At 40.6% G+C, this 13,289-nt stretch overlaps 1 protein-coding gene across 1 annotated transcript in view; it reads right to left on the reverse strand.

Moving 5' to 3' along the window:
• thsd7aa (thrombospondin, type I, domain containing 7Aa) overlaps positions 1-13,289 on the reverse strand; it is a 184,660-nt gene that overhangs the window by 87,019 nt on the left and 84,352 nt on the right. Inside the window, exons 6-7 of the mRNA XM_085377919.1 lie at positions 12,041-12,244; positions 5,843-6,037 (exon numbers count right to left, since the gene is read on the reverse strand). Of these exons, the coding sequence (XP_085234045.1) occupies positions 5,843-6,037; positions 12,041-12,244 (399 nt within the window). The remainder of the gene's footprint in view (positions 1-5,842; positions 6,038-12,040; positions 12,245-13,289) is intronic.

Consider the following 13,289-nt stretch of genomic DNA (forward strand, 5'->3'; position numbering starts at 1 on the left):
CTCTCTCTTACCCTTTACCCGCCCCTGTTGCTTGTCTTGTGTTTCTATGGTGTATTGATAGTCATGTGCTTTTGTGCTGAGGTGTTTTTTCTGTTATCAAACTGTTCTCCCACTAGGAGCTCAGTCTGAGTGGAGTTTTTTTTCTCCTCCTCTTACCTCATGTAGTGTATTTTCGTTGTTTTTTCCTATCAGCCTACCTTTCTGACATGTCTGCCCAATGTGATGTTTGTGTAAAGTTGGTCAGAAGGTTCCTTTGTAAGTGCGCATGCGCCATTAGCGTGCTGCCTGCTGTAACCCTAATTTCCCTCGGGATGAATAAAGTATTCTGATTGTTATATTCAAATAATTAAAAAAAATGTTCATTTACCTGTTACTACCACACACCAAATCCGGTCGTTGGTACTTCCTGGCTTGTGTAGCCACTAGGTAACAAAGCTCAACACTGCGCCCAGCATCCTAGAGCACTTCTGTTGTATTTTGTACGTGTTTTGAGTTTTTATGTGCTTCTGAGTTTTTACGTGTTTTGGAGTTTTTACGTGTTTTGCAGTTTTTACGTGCTTTGGAGTTTGTACATGCTTTGTCTCTAGGGGCCACCGTAAATATACTTTTATTTATTCACTCCACATAAAATGTAATAAATAAATCATATAATACAAAAACCAACTATTCACGGTTCAACTTTTAACTATTTAAATTTTCAGCTTTTTCCTTTGAAACACATTTAAAGTGAAACAACACAAAACACTGCAAATCACAACACAATTAAATATAAATTAAAATATGAAAACAAAAAGAACATGCATATTCTCTGTCATATGGGCCTGCATGAATAAACTTTCTGAATCCTTTATCATCTGCAACTGAAAATAGTTGTGCATGATTACTATACCTTTCTAATGTGACGTTGTTGTCCCTGGCTCTCTTTCTCTGTCTCTCCCTTATGGGCAGAAATCTGTGCCATCAGAAACTGAATTTGAATAAGTTAAATTTGAATTTGAATCGCTCAGGTTGAATCTGAATTGTAACTTGAATAAATGATTTTGAAAACTGAATTTGAATTAGTCTAATTTGAAATTGAATTTATGGTTTGAAAATGATCATTACTAAATTGAAATTGAATTTTATATTTTGAAAATGAATTGATTTGCTTTGAAACTGCATTTTATCCTTTAAAAATTCAGCTCTCGAATAATTTCAGTTTCACTTCTCACCATTCAGTTTCAGTTCTACAATTCAATTTCAGTTCCAAAATCCAGTTTTTTGGAACTTACATCCGGTTCCGGTTCAAGCGCAGATTAATAGAACTACATTTTACTAGCGGACCGAAAGTGTTACCGACGGGAATCTACAGCGTCTTGAGCTGAATTAAGACTTCAGAAGTCATTCGTCATGTCGAATGACCAGCGGATAAACTCTCAGGTTGGTAATAAATGTATTACATGTATAAGAACAAGCGTCATGTTAACTAATGATAGCCGTACGGTAACTTTTATGCTTATTGTAGCTGCTAGCTAAAAACGCTAATTTAGCGTAGTTTGCCCTGAATTCAGCTTTGACAAACAAATATGATCGACTGTTTCTAATAGAATTCCAAAGTTGTCATCTTGTACCCTCTCAGAGTACCCCCTCTGTATGCTTGCAGAGACCCCTACAGTAGGGAAACATGCAAAACGGTGCCCAAACCTTTGTATTTTAGCTTTATTTATGTCTTACACAGCATCCCAACTCTTTAGCTAACTTAATAACTTTAGCTAAAGTGAATAGTTAGTCTAATTCATTAGTGCAGCATTACTGGATCATCTCTGTTTGAAGTGATATAATATGATATATATATGATATAATATGATATACAACTACCACTGTGTTTAACTACCATAATAATTCTTAGGGTACTGAGTGCATGCTTAATTAGATTTTTTTTTTTTTTAAAAAAACATACTGCTCCATTACTATGTTAGAACTGAAACTGAATGGTGAGAAGTGAAACTGAAATTATTCGAGAGCTGAATTTTTAAAGGATAAAATGCAGTTTCAAAGCAAATCAATTCATTTTCAAAATATAAAATTCAATTTCAATTTAGTGATGATCATTTTCAAACCATAAATTCAATTTCAAATTAGACTAATTCAAATTCAGTTTTCAAAAGCATTTATTCAAGTTACAATTCAGATTCAATCTGAGCAATTCAAATTCAAATTTAACTTATTCAAATTCAGTTTCTGATGGCACATATTTCTGCCCATACTCCCTCCCCGCTCTGTTCCTGTGCAAATCTAACTACCGCCCCTCCCCCTTCTTCCCAGCGCAAAGCACAAGGCTGGCATGCAGAAAAAAAGTGTGAGAGAGAGGGTGAGAGAAGGGGGGAAAAAAACACAGCTAGCGATAAGGAGCTGTTTCGCGTCGTTCACGTCAAAGACCCGGCTCTAAGAGCCGTTTCGTTCGCGACCGACACATCACTAGTGTGTTAGCCCAACTATTAGCCTAAAAATCAGTATTATATGAATCATGAGATTAAAACACACTTAAGTTGCTCTCTCTTGGTTCATCATCCAAAATGGCCAAAGGCTGATGTCTGTTTATTCGTCCCTACTTATCGTTGGTGCAGTCTATTATTCATGTCAGTCTATTATTCATGTGCTCTGTGGATTTCATTTTCTGCTAACATAGTAACTGCAACCTTTTGTTCATTGTACTCCTGTATTGTCAGACAAAGTGAGTGTTTAAAACACATAGCCTCAAGCTATTTCCCTGCAATCTCACACGCTTTATCACCTAAACAAAGCTAAACACAGGTCCAAAGTTTTGTAACCAAATAAAGGGTCTGGGGGAGTTACATTTGTTACAGTTCTAAACTGCACCCTCTGATGAAGATTAGTCTCAAGAAAAGTTGGATATTGTTGAAAAAAAAACAACAACTCTCCATTTAAAATCTCTAATGCTGTGATGATCAATGGTATTGCTATAGATGATAAGAAAGTGGGAGAAATTACAGATTTTCTTAAAAGGTTTCGCTCCACTAATAGGATCATATTAGTAGATGAGCAAACCTCTAAACTGCATAGACAGGCAGTTGATATAGTAGTACCCATTCCATCCTCCCTAAACTTAAAAACCTAGCTAAGGTAATTGGCAGGGATTATGTTCTCAAGGACATTATGGCCCAAATCAGTGAGTCATCCACAAATCTTTTGCCTTCCACAGCCAAGTTACTACCTGATTTAACTGAGACCCACCCCACTAAATCCCGTGTTAGAGTTGACTCCCAGAAAGTACCACTTAAATCACTTGGTGAAGTTCAGATCGCTCCAGCAATACACGTGATCTCAGTCCATCAGAGTGACGCATGTAGTGGAGGAACACATTGTAAAAAGGAAATACGGTACACTGCAGATTCAATCTTCACAGAGGCTGCATCTGCAGGCTGCAAAATCCCTAAACTGAATCCTGAACCATACTTTAACATCTGGTGCTCCAGTGCTGAACTGATCAGCACTGATGTGGTCCTTCCATATCAAGCATCAGAGGTTGAGGAGAATTCTTAAAAACCTTTTATCTCCAGCAGTTGATGTATTAAAACATTTAAGCTTCAGTAGCTTACTTGCTATATTTCCACTTACCCAAATCTGATTATGGAAGGAGCCATTCAGCAATGGCTCCATTGACACAGTAACTACTGTTTTATATTCTGGAGCTCCACATGAAAGTAAGGAGAAGAAAGACAGGCTGCAGAGCTAGAGTGAAGTCTTGGGAAAACCTTCCATATCATATGTCATTACGAGAAATCTAAGATCTCTGTCCGATAAGATGGAAGAGCTAACAACATTAACCAGTCCGCACAAGACGTATTTCGCATCGTCACAGCAAAATCTCCAGTGTTAAATTAACACTGGAGAGTGTCTATATGGGTCCACACCTCTGAGTGTTAAATACAACACTGTTGAGTGTTAAATTAACACTTTTGACAGTGTTATATGTTTAAAAGTAACCTAGTCAGTTTTGAAGATTAACAATGGCTAACACTGAGCAGTGCTGATTTTCTAACACTGGAATATTTCTAACATTTTGAGTTATTTTCCAGTGTTAGAAAATCAGCACTGCTCAGTGTTAGCCATTTTTAACACTCAACAGTGTTGTATTTAACACTCAGAGGTGTGGACCAATATAGACACTCTCTAGTGTTAATTTAACACTGGAGATTTTGCTGTGTTGTGCTTCTCAGAGAAGTGGGTGAATTAATTCGTTCTGGACTCAAAAAGCAAAGGAGACTGGCAAAAGGAAGGAATTTCTACTGGAATGCCACCTCGGGTCAGATTTTCATCTTGGAAGATGCTGACTGGTTGACAGGTGGGCAGCAATAAGGAAAGTGAAGGAAGTGACAGTTGATACTTTCATTGTTTTTAACACTCTTTTTCACTTCAGGTCTTTGTAAGTTATAACGCTCTTATCTGCAGCTGGCGATGGGCCAACAGCAGCACACGAAAGAGTGGCCCACAGACTCGCTGTACCAAATATTTTGAACACTGCCTCACTGTGGCAATACGGCTCTATGGAGGCAGGCAGGCCATCCCCAAGCTGCCAAAAACAGTGAATGTGCTAGACAAAGAGAAAGGAAGTGACACCTACAAGAGAAAATTGGAGGAGTGGCTTAAGGGAATAATGCAAGGACATTCTGGAGGGGTCTGAAAACAATCACCGGCCAAGACAAAGCCAGCAGAAGGTGCCCAGAATATGATGGAAGGTAGTGGGCTAACCAACAAAACTGAGTGTTTAAAACAATGAAAAGTGATCCGTGGTTTTCATGCTGTATTTTTTCTCTCTTCTTCTGTTCCTGGTAAACTCCACAGTTGCTTCGTTCCCTATTCTGACCCACTTGTCAACCAGTCAGCATCTGGCCCATGCATATGTCATCCATATCCAGTGACATGCAGCTGAGATTTGGGATGATTAATGGTCAATGAAAAATTGTTATCCAAACGGAAGTACGTGCAAAGACACAAATTTAAAATACAGTCACTTTAACGAAACAAACTGCACCATAATCTGGTTTATAGTTTTCAAAAGATGTGTACGTCTATGACATTTGCGCAATATTTCATCACTGTATGTGTATATACACATAGTGTGTATGTGCTAATGATAATGATAATGATAATGCTAGGTAAGTGAGCACTTTATGTGTATACAGTCTGTACAAAGACGTGGTTTGCAAGTTTAACTTGGACTTGTTGCTGATGTTGTGGGCAGAATACGTAGTCTTGATAAACCCAAAACATGATGGATCTGAATACTTGAGAAATTTATGATCACAAAGCATATGTGCCATAAGACAACTTATTGTAGAAACAATGGTAAAAGCATATGTGAATAAATTTGCTGAATAACCCTTTACAACTTTACATCAATAATCCTTGATGTTGAAAATAAAAGCCTCCATCAAGATTTTCACTTGATGCGATATTTAGATTGACATTTAGATTATGTTTAAAGTTGATTTGGTTAAACGTTTTCAAATGTCGTTCAATTATGTTCAAATGTTAAATTTCACATTGCTTTCTCTTGTCCTTAATGGAAAATGAAAAACATGCTGTAAAAATAAGACTTATTATTAAGCATCCAATTTCAACCTACCCCTGTATTCTTAAAGGTGTAAATTGGACTTCTGTACTATTAAGTTAAACATTTGCATTGATTAAATATGCTGATGTCATTGCTGAAAGACCCAGCGTACACAGAGGAGCTCAGGTGAGAGGCACATATTCATTTTTAATAGAATTACCTTTACCTATACTGTAACTTCATGAGTGCTGCAATGCTGCTTTGCTCTCCTTATACAGTTCCTACCTTCTCCTGCATTATAGGCGAGGATGGAACGAGTTCTGGTCTGTTTGCCCTCTGTGTTCTTTCCAGAGCAGGTGTGGGAGCAGAGAGACCAGGAGCTCCAGGGGCTCAAGGCACAGTCCTTAGGGCAAGGCACCTCGCAGATAAATGGCATAGGAAGGATGGCATCCTGGCAGAGTTGTCGATCCACATGTTCACCTGGGTGAATACAAAGAGAATTAAGGTACTGTGCCAAATTTAAAATGTGTTATAAAGTTAAAAGATAATAATAACATTCATTAAATTAAACAGGGCTAAGAAAGCAACATCAAATTTCCTTCAAAAAGTCACTTTAAAATAAAGGCTGTGAGTGTGAAATGTTGCTTTTCTTGGTGGGACTGCCAAAATGACTAAAGGGAAAATTGCACTTTCTAATGTGGTAACTAATGTAACTAATGACCAACATTGTAAATTCTTTTGCATCACAGTTTTATTGCCTTAAATTAAAAAACTGAAATAAACAGCAACAATAGATCATTTCTGGCGCCACTCCGAGCTGGCAGCCAGTATTAGTAGCTCCGGCCTGACCGAGTCCTTTTTTCTCTTTCTTTGTTGTTTCGTGTTCTTGTTTTTATATTGTGGACTGTACTACTCCACATTCGACCTCCGAATTTTATGGACAATTGTGTTTTTTATCATATTTTTTACGGCATCTGTGTCCGGAGAGTGCGTGGAGGTGTTAGCCCTCGGGGTCTCCACTGTTCTGCCTACCGCCGAGCGAGCCAACATCCCCCGCGAGGTGAGGAGGAAGAGACGCGGCACTCGGGCGGGGATCAAGCATCGCAGTAAGGTTAGGAGGTACCGGCCAGTGATTCCATCGGGTATTATGGGGAAAGTGAGATCTCTCCCCAATAAAGTGGATGAACTGCCGGCTCTAACCCGACATCAGAGGAGCTACAGGGAGTGCAGCGTGATGTGCTTCACAGAGTCGTGACTAACCGCGCTAACTCCGGACTCACACGTAAACATTCCATCTGATCCGGGCCAACAGAACAACGGAGAGTGGTATGAAGAGAGGAGGGGGCCTGGCTGTGTTTGTGAACGATAGATGGTGTAACGCTGGGCATTTATCTATCAAAGAGATGCTAAGCTGACCTCCTATTTGGTCTCCCTAAAAGGTCCCTTCATAAACTCCAACTTCTTCAAAATTCTGCAGCTCAAGTCATAACTTGCACTCCGTTAAGAGCTCATATTACCCCAGTTCTTCAGCAGCTTCACTGGTTGCCCGTAGAAGCCAGGATAAATTTTAAAATCTTACTTGTGTATCCATAAATCTGCTCCTTCATATTTGTGTGACCTGCTCACTGTTTCCCGCCCTCTCAGATCATCATCTGCTATTCATCTTACTGTTCCATCCTCACGCCTTGTTGCTATGGGGAACAGAGCTTTCAGTCGCTCTGCTCCTCGGCTCTGGAACTCTCTTCCTCCAGCCATAAGAAATATTGACTCCCTTTCCATATTTAAGACACAGCTCAAAACACATCTGTTTAAACTGGCTTATTCGCTTTAATGCTGATTTTATCTGTTGTCAAGCTCTGTTTTGCCATTTTAACTTATTTTATATATTTTATGACTATTGCTCCTTTTATTAATTTTGTTCTTTGTAAGGTGACCAAATAAAATGTATTATTATGATTTATTATTATTAAGCTGCTAGCGGTTAGCATGAGATCGTACTATCTACCGCGAGAGTTTCCACACGTCATTATGATAGCTGTGCATGCCCCGCCCTCTGCTAACGCTGCAGCAGCCTGTGAGGTCCTGCACACTGTAACCAGCAGACTCCAAACACAGCACCCTTAGGCCCTTTTCCTGCTCTCTGGAGGCTTAAATCACATCTCCCTGTCGTCCACTCTCCCCACCTTCACCCAGTACGTCACCTGCCACACCAGAGACAATAAAACATTGGACTTATTGTATGCCAACACCAAGGAGGCATACAGCTCATCACCTCTCCCTCCCCTGGTTCATCTCCAGCCTGTGTATAATCAGGGGTGCACATAAGACCTGCAGGGACACCGGCCCTCGTGGACTGGGATTGGGGACCCCTGCCATAACAGAATAACACAACCAGATAAAGGACCGAGCAGACAAGGAATTTTACGAGCGGCAAATAGTTCATCACGTAGCATGAGTGTTTCTGCGGAGGGACTCGCCTGACCATAAGTCCCCCAATGGAAAGTGTGGTGGTGGGGTACGCCATGTCTCCCAACTGCCTGGTGCACATCACCACTCCTCACCTATAATTAGAGTTGGTGGGTTTAGCACACAGGCAGCAAGCCACCCACTTGTCACAGCGATTGCTAGCTACCTGCCTGAGACTGTGCTGTCCTTAAAGTGGAAGTGTGGGCCTTGTCGATGCCCATCGTCATTGTTGCAGCACTGGCAGTCCTACACCCAAGCCTTGTCGCTGCAGCAGCTCGGCACAAATGCCTTGACACTGCAACAGCAGCAGTCACCACCCAGCACATCATCAGTCTTTCCACCTGGATCAGTCAACATCGGGACCGCACCCAATTCCTATGGCTAGGACAAGGGCTGCCTGGATAAGCCAACACTGGGCCCAAGCCAGAGAGTGATTCCCTATCCACTAGAGATTGAACATGAGCAGAGACTAAGCACACTACATCCATTCCAGTTTCAAGGCTGAGGGCGGTCAGGCCCCAGCCACAGCCTCCAGAGTTAGCCAGTATTGGCTGTGCAGGACACGAAGGCCTTCTTCTTCTGCTTGTCCATCCACCCTTTAATTCTACAGTTTTGACTTTTAAATTTGTTTTGTTCTACAGCAACTTGCTCTGTTTATACTATCTCTTTCTCTATGTGTGTGTTTAAAAGATTGTAATGCTATGTTCTAAAGCTGTAAGACTCCAGAGAACCACAGAGGAGAGTCATGGCAAAAGTGGCGAACTTTCCCTGGAATTGCCGGCCGATCAAATTTAGCCCAAGAGAGTAGCGATGACTCATTCAAGAGGTCACAAAAGACCACAGAACAACATCCAAAGGACTGCAAGCCTCACTTGCCTCAGTTAAGGTCAGTGTTCATAACTCCACCATAAGAAAGAGACTGGGCATCAACAGCCTGCATGGCGAGTTCCAAGACGAAAAACACTGCTGAGTAAAAAGAACAAAAAGGCTCGTCTCAGTTTTGCTAGAAAAGATCTTGACAATCCCTAAGTCTTTTGGGAAAATACTCTTTGGACTGATGAGACAAAAGTCAAACTTTTTGAAAGGTTCGTGTCCCGTTACATCTGGTGTAAAAGCAACACAGCATTTCAGAAACGGAGCATCATACCAACAGTAAAATATGGTGGTGATAATGTGATGGTCTGAGGCTGTTTCACTGCCTGGTACACTTTCTGTGGTAATGGAACCATAACTTCTACTGTCTATGGAAAGAGAATGTCCAGCCATGTGTTTGTGACTACAAGCTGAAGCACACTTGGGTTCTGATCCAAAACACACCTGCAAGTCCACCTCTGAATGGCTAAAGAAAAACAAAATGAAGACTCAGGAGTGACTTAGTCAAAGTCCTGACCTGAATCTGACTGAGATGCTCTGGGATGAGCGATTCATGCTCAACCCTCCAACATGGCTGAATTACACCAATTCTGCAAAGACGAGTGGGACAGAATTCATCCACAGCGCTGTAAAAGATTCATTGCCAGTTATTGCAAATCTTGACTGGAGTTGTTGCTGCTAAGGGTGGCCAAACCAGTTTTGGAGATAAAATATCTGTATTTCAGGTTCGGGACCATGCCTACAAACACACCCCTTCTGGTTCTTATCTGTAGGAGCTGCTATCAGTCCCCTCCGAGGCCTTCCCCAAACCAGAGCTCAATTCATGTTTAAGCCATTCACCTTTATCTACTAAAAACACTGTCAAACCTAAAACATACAGGACATGGGCCCAGGTAATGAAATTAGATTTAGGGGCAATCCCTTTTTCACACAGGGTCATGTCATCCCCTTAATAATAAACACCTTCTTTTAGAAACAGCATTTTTATTTAACTAGTAACAAACAAAACCCGAAACCATAACTCACAGAACAACATGCAGGAAAAAACATAAGGAGGTGACATAGGGGATGAGGAGTGGAGAATGAAGCGCAGAGAGACACAGATATTCACCAAGTTACACAGACAGTGCAAGGACAAACAGAGGCAAACACACACTATAAATACACACCAGGTAATGAGGAAATGACACGCAGGGGTGGAGACAGCTGAAACTAATGGCATAACGAGACACAGACCTTCAAAGTAAAACAGGAAACTCACAAACTGTTTTGCACCACAAACTCCGGGACATGAACAGAGCACAGGGGAGAAGAACACAGGTAGGAACAATAAAACACTAAACACCAGAACCAAAACCCGAAGAACTAAGAAAACAAGAATTAACCCGAAACATAAGATGCCACCGATAATAAACACAAAACACTGGGTCTAACAACCCAGGACCATGACACAGTTCGACTACAACAACAATAGACCACAAACTCAGAATCCCAAGATTCTGCCTCCTCAGGCAAGAAGCTGACGAGCATAAAATGCAAAACTGCAAAACTACCAGACTGAGAAGCAGCTTAATTCCAGAAGCTGTGAGACTTCTCAATGCATAAATGGAGAAAAACTGATATTGCAGCACCTTAACCACTACTGACACTTACTGACACCATCACTTTATCACTGCTGGTCATCAAGGCCTTTTGCTGCTAAAGTAGTTATACCTACATTCTATATCCAAACTCCATACTGGTACTCAGGTTGTTGCACTCTATTTATCGTATTATTTTATTACTTGTTATTCTGTTTTCTTAACCCCCCCCCCAAACTATTTATTTATTACTTTTGAAAAAATAATTCTGTTTCTTCGTTATTCTCTTTCTTTTTTCTTTTCGCTCCGGGACCGTGTGTACATAATTTTGTTCACCTCATGTAAACATGTGATGCAAATGACAAGAAAGCTCCTTGAATCATTGAATCCTTATGTCTGTGTAAGTGAGAGGAAAATCCCTGAGGCAAAGTAGCTATACACTCACACTAGAACATGATGAAATTGGTCATAACAGCACAAACAATAGGGAAATCTACATTAAATACAGTAAATACAGTGTTGGGCAAGGAGCATATTGAGATTAACCAGGATAGAGGACAAGAATCTCTGCATCAGTCAAAGTGAAAAGACTGACCTACATCACACTGACTACAACCTAAAAAAATGATTCATTTACATCATCGATGTAGTGTGTCTCATTGCCAAACAATTCTAAACCACTGAGACTTTTACTTTAAACATATGCATTTCTAAAATGATGCTATCTTTTGATTGTGAAAAACACACAGAGATGTGAATGGGACGGCAGACTACGATAAAATCATCGATGGACTACTTAGAAATAAATAATCATCCTAAAAGGTGTAAGAAACATCCCAGCACAGGTGCCACACAGCCTCCTAAAGTATGATGTACATAACACATTATCACCCACCCTTAGGCGAGCTTTCACAGCAGCTTTAAAGGCACGTGCATCATGATGAGTGGATGTCTATCAACAAATTTATAAGCCACTGTCCAATTTTCCATTATCAAGATAAAATTCACTCATGCTCACATCTTACTCCTTATTGTGCTTCTATCTGTGTGACATGCCTAGTGTGAAATGTCAGTGCCAACTGAAAGACAACTGTGTGATAAAGCCAGTGCGAGTGGGACCGCAGGTCACCTGTCATCCATACCTGCACAGAGGGCAACAGGAAAACTCAGTGACAGTGGAGAAATGCCCCTGACTTTCCACTGGCACTGTTTCTGTGGTGATGGCACATAGTGTGCCAAAATTACATAAAGTATTTTTAAAGTAGACAATTTTAAGCATAATTGTCACGTGACTCTGTGTGAATTACACCTTCTGTAAACATTATCTTCTGTCTACTCAGAGAGACCTGACTACAGAAAATCATCAGTGTTTTGAGTTTTCTACAGTATGAAGATAGTACCCTGGGGATGTTTTGCTAGCAGAGTGATAGATAATTTATGGAAAGTGTCAAAACACCACAGTAGCTTTTGCTTGGAACCAAAACTTAAAGGCAATCTCCAAGCACTTCAGAGACCAGCTACTCCTAAACCTCAGACTAGGATAAATATGTTCACATATACTCACCGTCACTATTGACACACTGGACCTGAGGGATCTGGATTCCTGGTCCACACTTCTCCTCATTATCTGGGATACAGTCCTCCAGTTTAACCACCAGCCAGTCGTAGCAGCTCGGGTCTTCACATGGTATGGCCTCCACCAGGTGGGGGCAGTTTCCTGTCCCACCTGTTGGTTCATTGATGATTCTCCTCTTCCTCAATTTAAAGCCTTTGGGGGAACAACAGAAATCTAATGAGCTACATGATCTCAAACTAATAAACCATGGCTACCCCTGTGTGTAAGCTTGTGTACAACTGTAGCATATTTTTTCACCAGATGTTTTTTATTGAAATATTGCTTTTAACAGTCCATTGTTACATGTAGCACAAGTGACTGAGATCATGCTTTTGCTGGAGCAGCTCCAAAACTGTGGAACGGTCTCCCTTTAGAGATTTTTAGTTTTATTTTCGTTGTTTTTAGTTGATTCTATGCGGTTTTATCTTGTTTTTTTTTATATAGGGCTGTTTTAATTTTTATGTATTGTGTGTTTTATTTATTTATATTTGCTGTTTTCTGTTATTCTATTGTTTTTGACCTATTCTCTGTACGGCACTTTTGTCCTGTGCCTGGTATTTTAAAGTGTTTTATAAATAAAATTGGATGGATTAGGAGTTAAATTAACAAAGATTCAAAGAACTTTGCATGATGAATAATGCAATGCATATATCCATCACACCCGCTACTTCCACAAAGCCACCAGCATTGTGGAAAACCCCTCACACACAAGCTTCAATCTGCTGCCTTCTGGCAGGTACCAGGCGCTCACTGCCAGACCGCGAAACAGTTTCTTCGCCCAAGCCGCCAGACTCCTGAACACACTGGACTAACACACACACACACACCTTCATATATCAAGTTACTTTCTGCACAACCTACTGTCATTGTTGCGCTTTTCTATTGCATGTTTGTGTCTGCGCTGTCTTGTGCCTGTATTGTTCTGTTTCTTTTGCAATTTTTGCACACTTGCAGTTTATGTAGTCCTGCATTGATTGTCTGTTATATGTTGCACATGACTAATGCCTGAAGAGAAAAATTAATTTGGGAAATTTTTTGATCGGCAAGAGTTGAGGTGGGGATTAGGGTTGTATAAACGAAGATGAGGACTGAATGCTATACTCTCAGTCATCACTGACTTGCTATCTGCAGAGTGTATCATGGATGCAATAACTGAAAGGCAGGAGTGAAGGCTATGTGATAGGTTATGAATCTTTGT

Source organism: Diplotaxodon limnothrissa, linkage group LG18 (assembly GCF_057381915.1).
Source record: "Diplotaxodon limnothrissa isolate DT_005_m linkage group LG18, D_limnothrissa_male_GT1.1, whole genome shotgun sequence".
NCBI classification, from domain to species: domain Eukaryota; kingdom Metazoa; phylum Chordata; class Actinopteri; order Cichliformes; family Cichlidae; genus Diplotaxodon; species Diplotaxodon limnothrissa.